Source organism: Cardiocondyla obscurior, linkage group LG09 (genome assembly GCF_019399895.1).
Source record: "Cardiocondyla obscurior isolate alpha-2009 linkage group LG09, Cobs3.1, whole genome shotgun sequence".
In the NCBI taxonomy this organism is placed as follows: domain Eukaryota; kingdom Metazoa; phylum Arthropoda; class Insecta; order Hymenoptera; family Formicidae; genus Cardiocondyla; species Cardiocondyla obscurior.
Window position 1 is genome coordinate 7207369 of NC_091872.1, and position 22327 is coordinate 7229695.

Below are 22327 nucleotides of genomic sequence, written 5' to 3' on the forward strand. Positions count from 1 at the left end.
AAGGGTGTTGGAGTCGTTAGAGACCCCCGCTTGAGAGGACAAACCAAAGTCTGTGGTTTTGCACTTTTTTGATGACAGACCATGAAGAACCATTTCTAGCATCGCTAGTCCGATGAATATATATTAGGGACTGGCAGCAAAACCTAAGTGGCACAAACCCAGTGCCACATCTGAAGCTGGAGCCAGTGGTCGCAGATTTTAGACGGGCGACATACGCACACTAGGCACAATGCCGTGTCCGTGTGTGCCCGTAGCGCCTGCTAATGCCTCGGACGCAGAGAGCCCAACTCGGAATCGCGGCTTGCTCGCGACAGATACAGAGGCTCGTCCGTGTGAAGCCAGCGTTTCGGCTGCCGTCGGATAGAAGAACAGGCCAGACCTATACACTGTCTGTCCTGTTCTTTCGTGGCGTCGCCGGCACATATCGCAGATCCGCTTCTCGGTAACATCGCGGAGTCTTAAATAATTTTAAATAGTACGAAATCCGAGTCACCGAATTGTGTATTGTACGACATTTTCAAGATATAATGTAATATAAATTTTTAATGTACAATGCAGCAAAAATTTTCCGTCCCACTTAAACAGACTGCGGACTGTCGGTTGTATATACTTTTCATATTTTCTGCAAGTACAACCGGTGTGGTTAAAAATTTTTGATGCATTCTACACATCACTCATACCTAGTTTAAATTATTATAAAACAAGGAAAAATTGTTCGAATAGGACTTTAAAACTACTAAAATACGCGTCGCACAATCCGGCGTAACGCGAATCTCAAGCAGCAGATGCCAATTTCCCGAATTGCGTGCAGTAGCGCACGCACTATCAGTCACGGCTAACGAAACAGAAAACGACACTCCGCGAGGGACCGACGAATACTCCGGGCTGTACAACGATCAATTAAAAAATAAATTGAAAACGCGAATTATAACCCGAGAGCGCGAAACAATATTCCGATCACGAGAAAAGCGACCTTGTTTTATAATAACTTAAACACAACACCCCGTATAATATACAAAAACGCAAAACTGTACACTCACACTCATACTCATACTCATACTCATACTCACACTCACTCACATAATATTCACCGCGCATTTTATTACAATATCACTCATACTTAGTTTAAATTATTATAAAACAAGGAAAAATTGTTCGAATAGGACTTATAAAACTACTAAAATACGCGTCGCACAATCCGGCGTAACGCGAATCTCAAGCAGCAGATGCCAATTTCCCGAATTGCGTGCAGTAGCGCACGCACTATCAGTCACGGCTAACGAAACAGAAAACGACACTCCGCGAGGGACCGACGAATACTCCGGGCTGTACAACGATCAATTAAAAATAAATTGAAAACGCGAATTATAACCCGAGAGCGCGAAACAATATTCCGATCACGAGAAAAGCGACCTTGTTTTATAATAACTTAAACACAACACCCCGTATAATATACAAAAACGCAAAACTGTACGCTCACACTCACACTCGCTCACATAATATTCACCGCGCACTTCATAACACTATGACTCATATTCACCGCGCATTTTATTACAATATCACTCATACTTAGTTTAAATTATTATAAAACAAGGAAAAATTGTTCGAATAGGACTTATAAAACTACTAAAATACGCGTCGCACAATCCGGCGTAACGCGAATCTCAAGCAGCAGATGCCAATTTCCCGAATTGCGTGCAGTAGCGCACGCACTATCAGTCACGGCTAACGAAACAAAAAACGACACTCCGCGAGGGACCGACGAATACTCCGGGCAGTACAACGATCAATTAAAAAATAAATTGAAAACGCGAATTATAACCCGAGAGCGCGAAACAATATTCCGATCACGAGAAAAGCGACCTTGTTTTATAATAACTTAAACACAACACCCCGTATAATATACAAAAACGCAAAACTGTACGCTCACACTCACACTCACACTCACTCACATAATACTTCATCGCGCATTAGATCGCTCGCAGGATAGTCCACGACGCTTCCGTTAAATCCTCGATCTTGACAAAAGAAATATGATGTATCTTGATGTATCTTGATGTATCTTGATGTATCGTCGATGAAACTTTTATTTAATTATTACTCCTCAAGGCGCTGACTCATCGAAGTGACCGTGAACTTAAACTTGAACTCCGGTAGAGAACAGTTATCCCCCCTTTACACATCCGTTCCCGACTACATTTAGGCGCGAAATGAGGGTAGCGCGGTCGTGATAACGGTACTTATGTTGGGGGGGTAATTAATTGGCGCACTAGGGAAAAAACGTTCCCACCTATCAGGTGATAAGAGAAGGGTTGTAATTGGTCGGCATGGGGATGATACCGCGAGTGTCCAATGAGTGTGAAAAATTTTGTATTGCGACCCGTTTATTTTTACCGTTATGCGCACTTTTTTGGCGCCGTTCATTCCGCTGACAACAAACTTTTTGAAAAATAGCGGATGCAAAGCGTGCGCATGGTTTGTTTTAATATTCAAAAAAGAAAATAATTTAACCGGCTATGGACAATTTTTTCCCGCGAAGCATACTCGTAAAGGCAATTATTTAGACATTTGTCGGTATAAGAAAAAGAGAGTTCGCAGTTTTACAATAAGTTAATCCGTAGAAAGCGAGAGTGATAACGTGCAAAAAAGCCACTCAATTATTTCGACGATTATTGTGAATAAAAATTAGACATGTCGCTTCTCATCCGCGATATCGTAAAGTCAAATAGAGCTTTAGTGACCAGCACGCGCGAGTGATTTTCAGATACGCGGTGTAAAACGAACCCCGCTAATTAAATTATATGTAGAAATTTAATCCGCTCATTAACAATAAACGATCCGATCGATAGCGTTCGTTTTAATCTAGAAACGTGAGATTGAGTTATCTCATAATAGCTACGCGCATTAAAGCGCGTTTCACCGATGCACATATCGGCAAAAATCTTAAATAAATTTATACTTGTTCGCGATCAAAATCTTTCTCTCTACGCGCCGAAATCTCTAATGGTCAGTTTAGCCGCGGAGCCTCAGCGTGCGGGTGTGTTGTTAATCGCTCCGCAATTACGCGTATTTTCGACCGCTGATTGAAAGTCTCGTATGCGAATAAGTGTCGACGTCGACGACTCGGGAACGAACAATCATTTTAAGCACTCGTGTGCCATTCCACTTGTCGCTCTGTGGTTCTTTCGTGCCTCGAAAAAGTGTTTCGGGAAGACAAGGTTATGTCACCGGCAAAGCGCACGGAGCGTCCGACGTGAGTTGCGCCGCGTGATAGGCGTCATCGACTCTCTTTACTCGTCATTTACGTCAGCGAAATTCAGAGGATTCTGACAATCACCGTTAACAGAGCGTGAGATCCGCACCGGCGACGTCGCGAAGAAGTAGGACAGACAGTGTATAGTTCTGGCCTTTTCTTCTATCCGACGGCAGCCGAAACGCTGGCTTCACACGGACGAGTCTCTATATCTGTACGCGTGGAAGCCGCGATTCCGAGTTCGACTCTCTGCGTCCGAGGCAGACGCTACGGGCACACACGGACACGGCATTGTGCCTAGTGTGCGTATGTTGCCCGTCTAAAATCTGCGACCGCTGGCTGGAGCCAGAGAGCTCAACTCGGAATCGCGACTTCCACGCGTACAGATACAGAGGCTCGTCCGTATGAAGCCAGCGCTTCGGCGCTCTGTATCTGTACGCGTGGCAGCCGCGATTCCGAGTTGGGCTCTTTGGTTGGAGCGTTGTGCCTTATTCTGTTCGCACCGTGATGTCGAGCTTCACCTGATTAATATAAAAAATAGTTCTCTTGCTAGTTCTCTCCTGCGACGTCTCCTCCTCGGTTGTTAAACAACCCTGTTGATGTTTCAATATTTTCTACCTTTTTTTTTTTTTTTTGGAAGATTTTTGGGTTTTTACACGTGAAACAAACACATAGCAGATTTATTTTAAAAAGCTTTATGTAAAAGACACACCAATTTTTTAAAAATCTGTTCTGGAATAGGTGCGCTTACCCTAAAAGTTTTATGCTTTATCGTCTCTTTTATATATATATATCTATTTTTTTTTTTTTTCTTTTTTGTAAAATTGTTAAGCGAGTAATATCTGAACATTCTTTCGAGTCACCGCTTAGCCCGAGATTTGGACTTCAAGATTGGTCTTTCTTTTCGTCATGTGCGACGAGGCGGGCGGCATGTTTGAGATCGAAGGAATCGTGCTAAGAAATTACTTTTAAGATAAGAATTTTTTTTTGTCTATTTCGCCATGATAGCAAGGGCAAACGTTGATGACTCGTCTTATTTCTAACTCTGTTCTCTTTATTTTTTAATAACATCAATATCACTAAACAAAGAGCGGTCACCGGGACTAACGGTTGCTTAGCGAAATGAGACGAGTCATCGACCGGCAAGTATACTGACTTTTTGCCATTTTTTTCCAGCTATATCAACTTGTTCGTACAAATTGTTAATCTAGCAATAAATATTTTAAATCGCTTAGAACTTAGACGTTAGTCCATGTGCCATATGTATACAGTATAAATTATGAGTACAATAGCGCGTTGTATTATTTTATTCACATTTCTTTATATATTACGTTTCTTTTTTTGCTTAGCCTTTTTACAAATTCGTTTCTTTCAATTTACTGTAGCAGTCGCAACGGATGGTTGTGTTTTTTGATGTGTTGTCTGCAGTAAATTGTCACAGCAAGAATCCTTTGTCGTAGTAGGTTGCATCTTCCTCAACCTTTGACACGTCATTGGTTGTTGCAGGGTTGCCGTTTCAAAAGAGTCCGTCTCGTTTTCTATTTTTACATTCTGGTGCCGAGCATTACACTGACAGGAACTCGTATGATGGTGATGCAATTGCGCGTAACAATCACTACACACTCTTACAGGATTGTAAAGCTGTTCGCTAGGCAAAGGAGTAGAGTTTTCGGAACAATCAGCGCAAAAAATTTTGCCACAGCATCTATGAATAATATACAAAGTTCAAAATTACAGTTAAAAAAAAGAAAAATGTATCAAAGAAAAATATAATTATACTTTTTTTTTTTATATAATACTAATTATGCTCAACAGTATTCTATAATGTAGTCTTGAAAAAAATTTTATGATAATGCGTACCTGCAATGATGCTTCCGTCTGCCGAGCCAAAACTCTGTGTTACATCCCATGCATCGAGTTACAGCGTGATCAGGTACCCATAAAGTAGGTGCTGGACCTAATTCTTCTACAGCTTCCCAGGACATGTCCGATGGTAATGATTCTCCATGTTCACCAGCACTACCCACTGAATCAGGTAATGAGCCCTGCAAGAAATTGAATATTTTTTTTTATTACAATAATGCTTATACGTATAAAAATAAAATACGCCGAAGAACATTACTTACGATGTCATCAATACGATCGATATCTGTATTGTGATTGCAAACTTGCTTGATTAGTGCCAATCTTGTTGTATGTAACTCTTTTCTCAAAGCTTCTTCTTTGAGCTGAAAGAATTTAATTAAAAGTTAAATAATTATGACAAAAAAAAGCTGTTAAACGACACTGAAAAAGAGAATTATTTTTTCTACATATAATACGAATTATTTTATGTATGAGTGCGTGGAAATGTACGGATTTGAGTGAATGTTAAGTGATAATATAAACCAAGTCCCCTTTCTCGGCTTTTGTCAGCTGAAGAAATAAATAATGTAAATGTAATAATACGAATTTTACTACAAGTGTTTAAAATATTAGAAACTGTTACTTTTAGTACCTTATGCTCTACGATAATTTGTTGCACCCGCATTTGAACGTCGCAACATATGACCGGAAGACCGTCAACATCGTCCAGCCAATCAGGATTATCCAACACAATGTCTTGATGAACCGGAGAAGCTGGACATATACTGCTCGGAATTCCTGATATTAATGGAGCGTTAGTATCACTCACGTCACTACCCTCGTGATTACACAAAGAAGAAACATTTTGTGCAACGGTAGTGCCAGTTTCAATCCACGGTGAAACAAGATCGCGTGACAAACTCGTTTCTAGCCTGTAAAAATCAAAAAAAGTTACAAATCAAAAGCAAACTTGAGACTTCTGGATTAACATCGCAGTTATGTTACATTGTAACATGTGCTTTTATCTCAATATCTTTTTATTCGATATTGACATACAAAAATTTTTAATATGTAATTTTCCATTTATAACATCCTAATCTCACATGTCGCGACGAATATTCAGATCTTGAAAGTTCGATTCTAACGATATAAATAAAAGGCCGCACTTACGTTTCTTTTTCACCATTCGTCATTGGAACAGTAGAATCGTTATTAGGTATCAAAGTATCAGTGGAACTATCTACTGAGGGATTGGCGGGTGAATCGCTGGATGTGTGATTAACAGTTTCTTGTTTCGCTTTGGTTTCAGTCTGCAATGAGTTGTCGTTCGCGGTTTCATTCTTGTTGTCATCCATATTTTTCATGCTTTTTTGATCCATTTCAGTTTCAAGGGCCAGAGAGTCAAATTTTCTGTAACAAAGACATGTAAATTTACGAACGTTTACGGCCGGCTTATCGATTTACTGTACGGATTGCATACTTTTCTATTGAAATACTTGGATCGCTGCGTCTTCGGTGCAAGTAAACTACATGATCGGGGGCGTGCATAAGATCGCCGTAAGATCTCGTCTTCGTCATCTGTCCTTGCGGCTCTTCGCTTTCGCCACTTTCAATGTCTATCACTGTCATTCTTTGCTTATCGTCTCTCATTCCGAGTGACGATTCCATAGAACCTAGATACACTTCGGACCACAGAACAAGATCGCGTACGTTACAACTCGGCCATAATACCTAAAATAAAATATTTTTTTTACTAATCTTATTAAACAAATGAAGCTGTTTTGTCATTATATAGAATATTATCGATTGTGTAATTATTTTGTAACATACTTGATTTTTTAACGGCGAATACAAATGATTTACAAACGCAGTTGAGTTAAGGAAACGCCAGACCGAAAACGTACGCTCGTATATTCTCAACTGCAACCTTTCTTGCCTAGTATTACATAAGAATGTACCGAATAATTGCGAATATGTATGTTGTGCCAATTTCACCTGAAAAATAAATATAAAAAATTGTCCATAAATTATTTTTTATACATATAATACGTATCATTTTTTATAATTATAATATATTTACTAGATACGCTGACGACATTTGAAAACTACACTGAAATTGAAGGATTAACTGGTGAACACAGTCCAGCCACTGAAGAAATACTGGACAGCGTTCATTGGGATCATCACTGCCAATCATTTGACCACATCGATCTGCAAACTTGTGTCCAAAGTCTAACCATTCTCTTTCGACTAATACTTGAAATCCCTAGAATAAAACGATAAATTAAATAAATCGAAATATAAAATTATTAACATTTAAAACAATATATAAAATTATTTGATCGCAGATTGCATTATAACAATATTGTATACCTCCATAGTGCGGTAATATGGATCAAGTAATATCTGAGCTAATGCAATAATTTGAGGAGTTCTATCCCAGCCGTCGCTACAATGCACTAATACTGGTCGACCATCTCTTTCAATCGCGGACGCCACAGTGACCGCCGCTCGCAATAACCCCGACATATGTTGCAGCCATCGCGTTCCTTCCAGTAAACTCAACCAACTGTAAAGTTAAATATAAGAAAATTAGGCCAGTAAAAAGGTTAATAAGATAACTAAATATTCAAGAATAAATATATAAATAAAACATTCTAAAATTAACTCACTTAGGTTGATCTGCGTCTGATGCACAAAGTTGTCGCACAGCGTGAAAGCTTTTCCGTATTGAATGAATATTTGGCAAATTCATAAATTGTATGTCACAGCTTGGATAATACTCAGGGCACTCACAACCACCGCCGCGTGCTCGGTTTGCTACGGCCGTTGTGTATGATCTGGCATCGACGATTAAAACTTTCTGCAGAGCAAACATTATTTATGTAAAACATTGATCTTTATAATGTAATTTTCACATAAAAAACAATTTTTCACGATTTAATCCTATTTTAAATAATTAAAAATCAAATATAAAAAAAAATCTTCGGTATATTCTGTTATTGTTATTTTATATATAATTGCAGTAAGTTGCAAAGGCTTTATTTAGACTAATTGGTTAAAATTCTCTTACTTTCGTAACACTCGGCACATCATCACCACCACCACCATCGGAATACATAACAGGTGAATCTACTATCGTAGATTCGCCTTTATCATAACTACACGCATCTGCAAGAGCTTTTAAAAGATCTTCATCTTCAGAACTTCTCCAACCGAGCCAACCAACTTCTGGTTGACTACTGCGAGCTATCACAGCGCCGTTATTTACATGCCTTGAAATACATAATTGTAATGATAAACAAGATTATAAAGTATTTATAAATATTATTATATAAAATAGGAAATAAAAATCAAACCTCCAGACAATAGCTGGAATTCGTCTGGAACTTCGGAATTTGGCGACAAATTCGAGAGTTTCGTCGGAAATGCAAGCGGGAACCAGAAGCTGTGGTGGATAAGATGGACACATCCGATAATCCTTGTTTATTTGACTTATGCGCCATGTACCATGCAAATTAAATTTTAATCGATCGACCTAGAATACAATTTTAAGTAAGATAAAAATTGAAAGTAAAAATTTCCATAAGCAGTTATATTCATACAAAAACTTACCTCTGAATTAAAATTGGTAATGTAAGAATTATTATCTTTTCCGAGTCTAGGATAATCTTTGCCTTCTTCTATGGACCATGCATAGTATGCAAACGCAAATATATCCTCTATGTTTTTTCGAGGATAGGTCACTTTGTGCAATCGTTTAAACCATTCCAAACAGTGCTCGTTTGTAGTAAATGCACAACTGAAATATCAGCGCAATTCAAATATTACTTTAACGTTCTATTTTCTTATTACAAAAATAATTATATAATTAATTTAATAAATATATTATAAAATACTTCTTAACAGACCTAAGTAATGATTACATTTCAAATAGGAGAATGTAACAAATACATATATAAATGCAAAAAGTATTATTATGTTATAGTACCTCAAAGAACGTGCGTCTTTGCATCCAATGTGCAAATAAAATATCTCCTTAACTTCCAACTGCTCGATGAGACCGAGAGGTATATTATAACATGTTTGACTTAATTGCAGATAAAGCCTGTAATTTGATAGTGCCAAAACACCATCTGTTGTCCGTCCCAAAGCCACAACCGACTCTCCACTTAACGGTGTAAATGGAATCGTTAATGTTTCGTCTTCGCATTCAAAATGCGTGTATTTAGGAAACAATTCCGAGGCATGTAGGTGACATATAGACTGTAAACTAGTTGGTTCTTCTGAACTCTCCATCTCTTTGTTCTATAATTAAAAATACATCTTTTATATTTATTGTTAATAGTTGCCTTTTTTTTTTTTTTAAATTGTGCATAGTTTTATATAATTGACTGTCATGGACAAAATTTAACTAAAATTGATGAAAATTCATAAATATCTAGAATATTGGTATCTAAACATGATGTTTTATCTTATCTACATACATATACATATATATATATATATATATATATATATATATATATATATATGTTATTAAAATTTAAGATAAAAGTTATTGTTTCTTGTGTAAAATATAGATTAAGAAAACATGATTTGACACAAGTAAATATGAGCATACATCATGACTATACAGATATTTTATTAAATGAGTTCAGTGTAAGTGCTACATTTGCAATTATTGTAAAAATCATATATTTAATTGGCATATGCTCTTAAACTTAACTGAATCTAAAAGTATAAATCAGATTCAGAAATTCTATAACAGTTGCAAATGCAGTATTTCTACTGAATCCAGCCATTGTGTTGGATGCCTGGTTGCCTCACTTGGTTGTTCATTTTTGTCATTATGCAGTTGAGGGATACCTTTAGTGACATGTGTTAGCCTTGAGAAGTATATTACACCCTGCATGCAATTACTCACACTTATCTTTGATTTATCTTTTTTTTTATCTCCAAAAAAACCACAAATGCATATTCTTAATAGAAAATTAAATTACAAGCATAAGCATAAACAGTTGTTACTTACTCCTTGATTACCTAGAGGTATTTTACTCGACGAGTAACACACGGCTGTCAGTTATCTTGAAGATGTGTGCTGTATGTATAGAAATTATGTATATATGTATATATATATGTACATATACATATGCTTTTTTTTTCTCTCTCTCCTTCTTTCCAGTCTGCTCCCTTACACAAAATCCATGAATTGAACGGCGCGAGACGCCATATACTAATAGCACTGCCTCGCGATGAAGGGTATCGCCTTCATGGGCACCATCGCCGTGACGAAGTGTCAAGCACACAGATGTGTGCAGATGTAGAATGAACGACAGCGAACGCCCGATAGCGATGATGGCAACGATAATCAGTTTTCATTACGGCGGCTCATAGTAGCATACGCGGACTCGCGTTCACCTAAATATCGTCCTGCTACCAAATGCCGAGGCGTTTGTAAGCGTTTACATAGACGAGAATGTACCTTCGTCACGCTCAGTCCGAGAAAGTTGCGATAACGCAAGGGTATATTGATACCTTCGAAGCTGAATCTTCAGAGTGCTTCGGAGCTCGAATGCGATCATGCACCACCAATATGAAAGCTATATGCCATTTGCCAAGAATGCGCTCCAAAACACGGACAGGCTGGGTTTACAATGGTGTAGGAAGCATGAGTAAGCCTTAAATGGTAAGAAATCCACCAATCACGTCAAACTTTAAAAGGAATACTTGAATACGATTGATTGAGAACGAAGTGGAGTTTGGTAAAAACGTAAAAACAATTATTTAACAAAAGTTTTTCCTAACAAACGACTAAGAAACGATTCGTAAATTAGAAGCTTAAAAATACCGAAATTGTCTCGCTAACTTTATTGAGGTGAATACATGTAATAGCACCCTTACATTTGGATATTACCGTTCCGTTAGATGGTGCCAGTCGACTTTAAGGTTATGATTCCAACGTGACATAACCTGTAACATTTAAATGTGATTTGTGATTAGGCTCTAAAATTCGTATGATGATATCGTGACTGAAATCTGTACGGTGGTGTGACATGAGTTCCCAACAAATTTTTCAGCTTCCTCATAGACTCAGGGTCGCCTTTAGAGTATTTATATCCAGGTTTAATGAAGTTGGCACTAAAATTAGGAGCTACGAGAAGATACCCGAAAGAATCAAAGGCACATTTCTCGAACGCTGGGGTAAGTAATAATTGCTATGTGCTTAATTGTCAAAAATAATTGCATTAATTTTACTATTTTACAGCGAAATATTGGCACGGTCTATATGTAGATTACAAAGATGTCGCATTTGACGTAGCCAAAGATTGTAGGGAACGTCCTGTACGCGCTGGACTTTACGTTACACGTATGTATTTCTCCGTCGTATTACACTCCGTAAATTACATCATTTTTAAGATATGTACTAGTAGTATGTAATATATTGTATAAAATGTATTTGTATGACGATAATTTCAACTTATTAGAATCTTGTAGTTTTAGGAGGCTGTTTTTACTCTTGTCGACATAATCCAGATGAAACTATGTTCAGAGAGCAACTAATACAGAATAGTTTAAAGCTAATACAGGTGGGAGAATCGATACGCAATCCTGTCTCTGTAGAACATATAAAATGGTTGGAGCAGTGTTATAACGAAGGACTAATCAGGAGGCTGAATTTGGGTGTTCTGTCCCTGATTTGGTTGGATAATTATGACAAAGATTGTTCCTTGTATAAAGCTATTTGCCCTTATCTAAAACCACGATACATAACTTTCCATGAAAGGATAATAGATGTAGGTTTTCTAGAAAAGTATTGGCTATTAGAAAGAAAAATGAAAGACTATGATGTGAACGAAGACGAATTTAACATTGTAGTAAACAATGCAGGCATTGTTTCAGCAATAGGATAAATCTTAGAAAAGAATTTTCTTGTATTATGTAAAAAATATATATAAATTTTATAAACTTTTGAAAAACGAGTATATATTCGTAAATTAATAACTAAAATACAAAGTATAAAGATCTGTCTCTGATGGAGCAGTTGTATGCAAAATAAGTGAATTTCTTGATTAAGAAACTTTGATAAATAATCACTTCTTTTTTTTCTTTGCACAATATATTCAATTTTTAAAAAAATTGTATCGAAATATATTTTTTGAACAACGTCTATAACAAAATTTATTCAAAATATATTAATTAATTACTTAAACTCTAAGTTTTAGAATAAAATAACAAGATCGAGACAACAAATTAAATGCGTCAGCATTTACTGTAATTATTTTGTAATTATAATAGAAGTCTAGAGATATCCATTACATTAAAAAATGTTTCCTCAGGATTTATCATGGTATATCTCTAGATTCTTAGACATGTATAAAGAATTTTTATTTTATCGAATTGCTTTATAAAAATATTGTCTCTGCATCTACATTTAGATTAGGTAAATAATCTCTTATTATGCAGTTCTCGAACACACTTCAACCGCAAGATAACAATTAGTGATCTAAAATATAATCAATTTTATAAATATCAATTGTTGTTGTAGTAATAATATAAAATGTATTATATGAAAACATTACCAGTTTGTGCATAAACCAACGCTGTGCGGCGTGGAATGTAGATCGTCATTTTATGTTGATAGGCCGAAAACGGTTCCGGTCGCGTAAAATGCTGTACGCTTGTATCTACGCGACGTTCTCCTCCGAACTGTTCGTCATCGCTGCACAAAACGATTTTATACTCTCCTGGATTCTTTACACCGACCGGATAATCGGCAAATGACTTCACCGGATGAAAGTTAAAAACGAACACAAGATCGGCGCGGTCGAATACGATTACTTTATCATCTTCGTGTTTCCAGCTCACGTAACCCTATAATAAAGTCGTTTTTTTTTTTTTTTTACTTATCTTAAAATTTTTTTGATCTTTTATTATCAATCATCGAAATCACTCAAACAATAACAAAAATAAAAACATAAAATTACTCACAGGATGAGCATGCAACCATCCATATTTCTCTTCGAGCAAATTCACAGCGCGATCCCAATTGTTCATGTATTTATATTTTAATAATTCGTCGTCCACTAAATTCCATTGACGTCTGGCATAATGATAACTATCTGAATTCCCGATTCTCGGAAAATCTAGCCACTCGGGATGACCAAATTCATTGCCTGTAAAATACGTTTAAAATATTTCTGATTACTGTTAATTTGCTTCAAATACATTAGAATGCATTTTAAGCTTTTTGTAGTCATTTACCATAAGATTAATTTAAACTTATTTATTATTTACCCATGAAATTTAGATAGGCTTCGCCACCCAGACCATGTGTGATTAGCGTAATTAGATTATGAAGAGCGATGCCACGAGAAATAATATCGCTATGTGGACTTATGGTGCTCATATGTGAATACATTTCTTTATCCATGAGCCAGAACGCAATTGTTTTGTCGCCTACGAGAGCTTGATCGTGAGATTCGCAATAAGCAACTGCTTTTTCCATCCATCTTCGATTAGAGAGGGTCCAGCAAATATCGCCGATATTCCAGTCGTCATCTTTAGTTTCTTTCAACAACTTGATCCACTTGTCGGGAATAGCCATGGCTAATCGATAATCAAATCCCATACCACCTTCAGCGACAGGTCTTGAATATTTTATTAAATATTTTAAATAAACCTTTACTTAATTTAAGATTTGTTTTAATATAAAGTTTACCTGCAAACACCTGGCATTCCACTAACATCTTCGGCTATCGTTACAATTTCAGGATATATTTCATGCAACATGTGATTAGCAAGCATCAAATACACTATCCCCTCTACATCAATGTTCAAACCGTAATATTCATCATAATGACCACTGAAACCTTGTCCTAAGCCCCTCGAGTGATATAACATTGACGTGACACCATCAAATCTGCCAATTAATTACAATTTTAATATAAATATTACATTAATTATACACGAAAGTCATAACTTTCGTGCAATTAGATTTGTTCTTGTAAAAATTAAGCACCTAAATCCATCAAAACCATATTCCTCGATATACCAACGCAAATTGGATAGTAGAAACCGCAATACTTCGTATTCTCCGTAATTAAACAACCTACTATCCCACAGTGAATGTTCACCGCGAGCACCACTATGGAAGAAACATGCATCTGTACCATCAAACATATTCAGTCCATCCATCGTGTTCTTGGAAGCATGTGAGTGTACTACATCCAGTAAAACGTAGAGACCATGCTGATGTGCAACATCCACTAACTCTTTTAATTCTTCTGGATTTCCATAGCGAGACGAGACCGCATAAAAAGATGTAACCTTTAATTTTAATAAGAGATAAAGATACAGATAATTATTTTAAATATTAAAATATAAAATATAATATAAATATAAAATAAATAAAAAATATAAATATAAAAAATAATTATTTTAAAATTTAATGGATTAATATATATAAATATATATATATATGCAACCTGATATCCAAAACTAGCATAATAAGCATGCTCCATGATTGCCATCACTTGTATCGCATTGTATCCTTGCTTTACAATTCGTGGTACTATGTCCCTAGCAAATTCCAAATAAGTGCCAACACGAAATTCTTGCGTAGCAATTCCAACGTGACATTCGTAAATTCTGAGACTCTCTGGTCTCTTTGGTTTGGGATGCTTGAATTTGTATGTCTGAAAAAGAAGCATTATAAATATCTTTGTCACATGCCAATAATTTTAATAGAACTGTTTCAATACATTTTCTGGATGCCATATACGTTGTTTGTAAGTAGTTCCTTCAGATTTATCTGGCTTTTGCGTTACATATGTCGCCCAAGGACTTAATCTTTCAAGTAGCTCATTATTGTGACTTTTGATGATGAGCTTCACCTCAGAGTTATGCTTCAGAGGGCAACTGCCATCTGCATTTGGTGGAAGTTGCAACTCCCACTTGCCATATTCTAATTTTTTATATGGTGCAGCAGTTCTTTGCCAATTGTCTATGTGACAAAATAGGTATGTTAATAAAAAGAAGATTATTTAGATTTAACATTGAATATATCAAGTTGTAAGATAACAAAACATACTGAATTCTCCAGTTAGGAATACTTCCTGCGCCCCAGGTGCCCATTCCCTCGCAATAACACTATTGTCATCCTGGATATGAATACCAAAGTTTTTATATGCAGTAGTAAATTGCTTCAGGTCTCCATCTCCTGTTTCTATTTTTTCAGCATAATCTTTAAATATAGCGTATCTGTAAAAGTAAAAGACGATCGTCATTAGAATATTCTCCTTGATCTATTATTAGTCCGCAGCGTGCATTAAGTTACGCTAATTAGGCATGCAGAAACGGTATAAAGTAAAAATACCTTCGTCGTATGTCATTTTCGTACTGCTTTAGGTACGGGTCCCTTTTAAGGAGAGCATCTATCTCCGGTACTTCGACCTCTGAGGGATCCATACTGGACCATTTGCCACCCATGTTTCTACCGTGACGACCTACTTACGATTGATAGCGTGACTGTGGCATGGACCGGCTGAAATTTGAATGTCACAGCAATGTCAATGACTCCCTCTTTACTCCTCTCCGATCGACGTCACTGATGAAAGAATTGTGTATGTACCTTCGAGAAGCTTTCATTACATGGCGGGCGATGAGAAAAAAAAGATAGGGAAGATGTCACGCGGTCACGATTTATGTAATTACAAGCGTGAAATCGACGACCTAATCTGCGAGCTAGTCACGCTGATCTCTGACTCCGACACCAGCCATGTTTATTCCATCCCGCCACCCGCCCACTCGGGTTCTTATCTCAAGGCCGATTCAAACAGGCGAGGCGGGCAATTACCATTTCAAATAAATGAGAAAATGATGGAACGTCGAAAAATCATTATTTTAGATATTTACATGGAACATTATTTCGTCAAAAAATAGGTTGTCTTCCGTTCTCTCTTTGAGAAAAAAAAAAAAAAAAAAAAAAAGATGGGAATAATAACAGCGATGAATCAGCGATGTTACCATGGACTTGTTCTTCGTAACTGCACACTCTGTATTTAAAATGAAGAAATATATAATTAAACAGCAAAAAACAAACAGGTCAGTCGGAAAAAGCCGCTTATCATATAACATCGATATAGATATAAAACATTATTAATGGTATATGTAAATAAAATTAAGGCTAGCTGGGCATTAAAGCAATCATTGAAATTACATAATTACGAATAAAAGGTAAATAATTGAAAGTTATTAAATTTTTATAGCCTTAACAATTTTTATTCACATAATTAATCATATCTCTTTGACATTTGCAATGTTATATGCTAAGGGGTTTTTTCCTGTTTCTTTTCTCTTTGCCACTTAATTATATGTTTGTCTCTTTTTTTTTTTCTTGTTAATTACCAAATATGAATATAAATTTGTTATATAATTACTAAAAATACATATCTGTAAACAATTTTTTAACGTAGTGTTAAATTAAAAATTCATATTACTGTTCATATACTTTATACATATAAATATCTGACGCAGGAGCAAAATATATTACCATAAAATTGCTATTTTTTTTTTCATATTCAGATAACAAAATTGCAGACTTATTAAAATGGCTTTTTATATTTTTAACGTATGTATTCGCAAAGCACAAGATAAATCATAAAACTAATATATTATAAGCAAAATCTGAACATTAAATCACACAAATTGCAATACAATAAATAAGATTGTCATTAAAGTTCGATCAATCTTATTTATTATATTGTAGTTCGTGTGATCTAATTGTCGGATACGTCGTTGGTGAACTAATTTTAGTTATTCGCCAATCGGCGGGCATTATAAACAAGCGCAATTACAATCTCCAACTCCTTACTTCTCATATGTACATACGTATTAAAAGTGAGATAGAATGGAAAAAAGCAAAAACAGAATTATTCGAGAATCGGCAGGAAATCAAGTTTTATTGGAAATACACGAAAACGATTGCGAGAGTGCCAGTATTGCGTAAGAATAATTAATACCGATGATTTGTAAAGATTCGTGCATGACACTATACAATTTATACAACATTTATTTGTTGATATATATATATATATATATATATATATATATATATATATATATATACATATACATATATATATATATATATATATATATATATATATATATATATATGTATATACACGTATGTATAAAATTTACCCCTTTTAATTAAATAAGCGATATGGATATCGCGAGATAAGTAGCGAAGTATGTTGTAATACGCTTAAGCTTAAATTATATTGTCGTAGTTTGTGAATTATATAATGGCGCACAGTTCAACTTCCCGTTGAGAAATAAAATAAAAGAGAATCATGTGTGAATAATTAATAGAAATTTATTATTAATCGAATTAGATAGTCTTATGATTATTGTACGCTGACGGATGCTCACAAAGTGTACGAAAATAAATAAATACATTTTTCTTTCAAAGTAGTAACGCGATTAGACTCGAACAGTCGACGGAGGTCAGACACCGAATGTCTTGGAGGCTTTGGTCCATTCTTATCTTAACTAAGTATTAAGAATTTATTTGAAAAAAAATGTGTACTTATAATTAAAGTCTTAAATAAGAAGTCATATAAATTAGTGATACAAATTGTTGAGAAAGTTAATTATTCAATTAACAAATTATTTTCAAACTTTGTTTTCATTTGTTTTTTCTTTCGTTGTTTTTTATATTGTATACATATATAATGCATTTTTTAAACGCAAATGTGTCTGAAATTGAGAGAATTGTGACGAAGATAAGTTTGTGACAAAGTATGAATTGTTTTAAGAGGAATAAAAGTATATATTTAAATTTTACGAGAGATTGTATAGGTATGTTAGCGTTTTGGATTATTAGATTAAAGATGCATTCAAAATTTCATTATACTCATAGGAAAAAGAAAGCATCGTGGCTGAACCCGAATAAATTTTCGGTCTTGGGATAGATTTATAAAATAGCCTATATAGCGCTTTGTTAGTGGGTTTTTGGTTTTGAGTTTGACTTGTTAATGTAATTTGCGGTACTGTTTATAGGAGTATTATTAACCGAAGTCTCGGATACTTCGTCGCTGCTATTACTGCGAATATCACCCTCCATCTGTAATAGTTTTCCCAAAAGAAAAGATTAGCGTATATATATATATATAAATAATATATACACATTTCTTTATTCATTAATGTAAAAAAGTCCCCAAAAAACGTGCACGCGATATAATTTATGAATCAATAGCACATACCTGACCAGCATTGAAAGCGCGGTATGCAATCTTAAGGATTAAATAAGTCCAAATTGCATGGAGAACCAGTAGTAAAATTAACAAGGAATTAAAGATGTAATATGCAGGGAACATTGGTACTATCTTAGGCGCTTTTATAGATGTGCTGTAATATGTGTAAAAAATCCGAATTAAATAGTATGTATTTTAAATACATTTAATTGATAAATAAAATCTGTAATAATACATACCTATAAATTATCCAAAATGGATACACTCCAACACGTGTTGCAATCCAGAGAATTGTAAACACGGCGAATATACAGTCACAAATTTTTTGATAATTTGCATATTTGGCCATTTTCGCTGCCTGCAAATAAATAATGTATATAAATTACTATAAATCCCATAAGATTGTTTACTTCTTATTTTAAAAGAGATATCTTACCTCCAAAAATATATCCGCGCAATCGTGCACAAGAAGAACCAAACTGCCAATTCTCGTAAGATTTCCAATCCACGAAAAACACATAAGTGAAATTGTAGCTATGTGATGAATAAACATCTGCCAAAAATCTTTCCTTTTCACATCGAAAAATTGAGAAAAGCTTAATGCCCAATAAAATGCCATTGATATCATATAATACCACCATATATCACTGGTAACAGGATGATAGGGGTAATTATAATAACAGTTATTTATGTCCCAAAGCCACGATTTGTCCCATAAAACAACAAGGCCATAGAGAAATGAATACGTGTAATAAAAACATCTCCAACTGAAAAAAAATCATGAGCATATATGTATATTTATAATGATATTATCGTTAATATGATGTTTATGCAGAATGTAAAACAGTGCATTAAGACAATGACTTACCAACTTTCACAGAATTTCGTAAGAGTAGACGGCTTGTCTTGAGAGCGACGCAGTCGTAACCATCTCTCCACTTGCCTTTCAGACCAATCTAATTGTTTAGCCAATGCCAAAATCTTAAAACATGGTTGTATATTACAAAATCTGACAAAAGCTGACGTAGGAGATGAATAAAATTGATTAGTGCTATTTAATTTGTATCGTAATATTAGAATAGCAGAAAAAATCGAAATAAATCTCTACCTTTATTTCTTTAATAAGTTATAATATAGGATATATGTTTAAAAAATTTAATAGAAAAAGAAGACTCTTATTTAATTGTAAAATTTTATAATATTTTTTATATAACATAAAAATAATTTCTATTTTATGAATAGTTTTATAAAACAGTCCTATAATATAAATCTGCTATTCTAGGGTTAATTGCTTCTAGTATTTTATATAAATCTTGAAAAAATTTTCTTATAAATAATTATATGATCATTATTGATCATTGATCACAGATCATAGATCATTACTATTATCATTATTAGTTATATATAGTATATTAAACTCTTTTATATTATTCACTCACCTGCTTATATTTAATTTTCTTATTAAGATATGCCTTTTCTAATATCTCATTGGGTATTGCCCTTTTGCTTCTACTATTTTTTATACTAAGTGATCTTCCAAAGGGAGCAAACCAATACCTATATTTTGCAAGATGTATAGAATATACACATATATTTTATTAGATTTGTTAAAACTTTAAAGATAAATTACAAGATTCTTACTATATGTAAAATATTATACTTTGAAATACATTTTATTGACTATGAATTTTGCAGTGGTAATTTGGTTCAAAATTGAACTATTAATACTTGAAGATAAGATACAAAACTAAAATATACCATAATGCATAGAAAAACTTACCTTTCAAGAGTATATCTTATTCCTAGAAGAGCAAATGCCATAGGCAGGGGCAATATTAAATGATGAAAATTAGTATACTTATTGTCTGAATTTGGACTGATATCATCCCATGTAATATTAGGAGGCAACCAAATATCTGGCGACCAAAAAGTAGCCGATATATTTTGGAAAATATTCATTTTTCTGTGTCCTGGAAACAAACGTTTATTTTATATTAATAATTATCAATGTGTAAGAATATCAAACTAGTAATGTTTTAAAGTCAGATTATGCCACAGAAGAAAATTAATGTAAATTATTCGCCTACTCGTCACTGTGCTAGTGTTATTGAACCGAAAATTACAAAGAAATATTTCCATATGAATGGACTCACGGCGAGAGAAAGAAAGGGCAAAGGCGATGCCGGATGGATTTTGGTGAAAAATGTGCAAACGTGACACACACTCACACACACACACATGCTTCGCGTGCGCACTTACCCGGAGCCGCTGTGATCACTTCGGCATGTATCTCGCGATCCGAAAAGTCCCACCGGACGGACAAGAGTGAGGCAAGAGAGCGCGCGTGCTTGTGTTACGGGCTACGTCGTTTCGAGTCTCTTTCTGAAGCAAATAACACGCGCGTGCGCTATGTAGAAATAATGCCCCGGGATTAGCACCAGAATCGGAGAGGCGACGATGAGGCCGAGCTGAGGAACTAGACCCGGCAAAGCTAAACGCTTCGTGACTGGATGATCGAGTATCTTGCTATCATTACAACCGCTATCAGCATCCCACCATCGTCGTCGCCGCCGCCACCACCACCACCACCGCTATCTCGAGGTGCGGCTGTGACACAATCGAAATAACGAATCTATTCGGCCGCGTGACCATTCTTGTTCGCTTTGATGGTCACGTCACCCTGTCACTCGACGTCGCACGAGTCAAACCACCTCTAATTAACGATTACCACACGATCCCGTCACCGAGTACGGATTGTAGCATGCGTGCACCGAACGCTTCAACGAGAGGCGCGCCCGGCAAGAATAGACGCGTCGAATCGTACCCAATCTCGCAGCTGCAGTGGGAGTTCTTCTTCTATCCTTATTTTCCTTATCGTCTGTCTCCCTTTCTTGCCACACTGTTTTTCATACAGTCGATGTCGTCTCCATGGAATCGACAACCGTTCTGCCTTGGACACCTCTTTGTATACAATAAATTGACATTAGTTTTACTTTATGTTTTTACTACATCCAAGTATAATTACTGCATTGTACTGCATGCACTGTGCCGCGAAATAAATACATACATACATACATACGTACATACAGTTTTTGTCATTCGAAGAATGAGAGGGAGGGACGGGGAGGAAAAAAGCGGCCGGGGTTACCGGTGACTCATCGAACGACCACAAGACTGCTGTCCGGATCGAATGTTCGGTCGAATATGCCACGATAGTTACTTCGGTCTGTCATTCGTCGTCGTGTCGCATTCTCTGAACGAATACCTCCAGCGAATTTACCGTTTGTTAAATATTGTTCGGCTCGGGACGAAAACAAGAATGGCGGGCAAGGGTCCTTTGAGTCACAGAGGCCTGACGCCTCTCGCGGTGTCTTACGCAACTCTAGAAGACACTCGCCGAATGACGGATCGTTAGACAATCGCTCTAACGTCCGGTCTACAATGAGCGTAGAAAGTCTTAAGCCTTAAGGAACTGACCAATTATATCAAAATTCCAAGAGAATAATTTAATATGATTGGCTAATTTCTTCTACAAGAAAGCAAAGCTCTCATTGGACATTGCGCGTCAAGCAACGTGCGTATCTACCCGTTGGATAGACATTTGCGGCGACAATTCGAATCGCGCGTCAATCTACGCGAAGGCGTTTCTCTCGCAACTTCGCTGTGATTAATTTAATCGGTGATTGTTTATCGGACGACCCTGGCACCGTTATCTCGAAGGAATGTTCAACTTTTGACATCGCTTTATGTACTGGAAAGGATTAGATTACATAATAGGTATAAATTACGTTAATGAAAATCATGATATTTCATTGAATTAATAGTCAATTAGCTCAATCGACCGTTAACCTTGCCCAGAAATATCTGCACCGCTTGTTTACGTGTGCAGAATCTTCTAATGACACGGTTAATCGTTCTGAACTACAATATTTCGCTCGATTGAAAGGGAATTATAGGAACTGCTCTT

At 35.7% G+C, this 22327-nt stretch overlaps 4 protein-coding genes across 8 annotated transcripts; 1 reads left to right on the forward strand and 3 right to left on the reverse strand.

The window, feature by feature from the left end:
• Positions 1-4286: 4286 nt before the first annotated feature.
• On the reverse strand, positions 4287-10719 carry LOC139105573 (phosphatidylinositol-3,5-bisphosphate 3-phosphatase MTMR4). The gene is made up of 15 exons (XM_070661758.1): positions 10131-10719; positions 9090-9406; positions 8714-8900; positions 8458-8636; positions 8172-8373; positions 7771-7961; positions 7472-7667; positions 7179-7364; positions 6929-7093; positions 6579-6829; positions 6269-6508; positions 5751-6030; positions 5380-5481; positions 5114-5298; positions 4287-4958 (listed from the first exon to the last, which is right to left on the reverse strand). The coding sequence occupies exons 2-15, from the start codon at positions 9395-9397 to the stop codon at positions 4625-4627; spliced, it is 3006 nt and encodes a 1001-aa protein (XP_070517859.1). The 5' UTR covers positions 9398-9406; positions 10131-10719; the 3' UTR covers positions 4287-4624.
• Positions 10720-10839: 120 nt separating this feature from the next.
• On the forward strand, positions 10840-12677 carry LOC139105582 (mitochondrial import inner membrane translocase subunit Tim29). The gene is made up of 3 exons (XM_070661771.1): positions 10840-11302; positions 11367-11468; positions 11597-12677. Exons 1-3 carry the CDS (start codon positions 11155-11157, stop codon positions 12010-12012), a joined length of 666 nt encoding a protein of 221 aa, XP_070517872.1. The 5' UTR covers positions 10840-11154; the 3' UTR covers positions 12013-12677.
• On the reverse strand, positions 12353-15887 carry Agbe (1,4-alpha-glucan-branching enzyme). The gene is made up of 11 exons (XM_070661762.1): positions 15732-15887; positions 15477-15644; positions 15192-15361; positions 14863-15104; positions 14587-14796; positions 14121-14428; positions 13821-14021; positions 13397-13749; positions 13091-13275; positions 12682-12973; positions 12353-12605 (listed from the first exon to the last, which is right to left on the reverse strand). Exons 2-11 carry the CDS (start codon positions 15587-15589, stop codon positions 12598-12600), a joined length of 2082 nt encoding a protein of 693 aa, XP_070517863.1. The 5' UTR covers positions 15590-15644; positions 15732-15887; the 3' UTR covers positions 12353-12597.
• Positions 15888-17460: 1573 nt separating this feature from the next.
• Positions 17461-21737, reverse strand: Schlank (ceramide synthase schlank). Of its 5 annotated transcripts, XM_070661673.1 has the most exons (9): positions 21444-21612; positions 21185-21321; positions 20141-20330; positions 19800-19917; positions 19229-19341; positions 18797-19127; positions 18600-18718; positions 18370-18514; positions 17461-18230 (listed from the first exon to the last, which is right to left on the reverse strand). In XM_070661673.1, the coding sequence occupies exons 3-9, from the start codon at positions 20317-20319 to the stop codon at positions 18108-18110; spliced, it is 1128 nt and encodes a 375-aa protein (XP_070517774.1). In that variant the 5' UTR covers positions 20320-20330; positions 21185-21321; positions 21444-21612; the 3' UTR covers positions 17461-18107. The 5 variants fall into 5 exon arrangements, with proteins under 5 accessions (XP_070517774.1, XP_070517776.1, XP_070517775.1 ...); XM_070661675.1 differs by lacking the exons at positions 21185-21321; positions 21444-21612 and adding an exon at positions 21641-21737; XM_070661674.1 differs by lacking the exon at positions 21444-21612 and having other exon boundaries at positions 21185-21389.
• Positions 21738-22327: the final 590 nt, after the last annotated feature.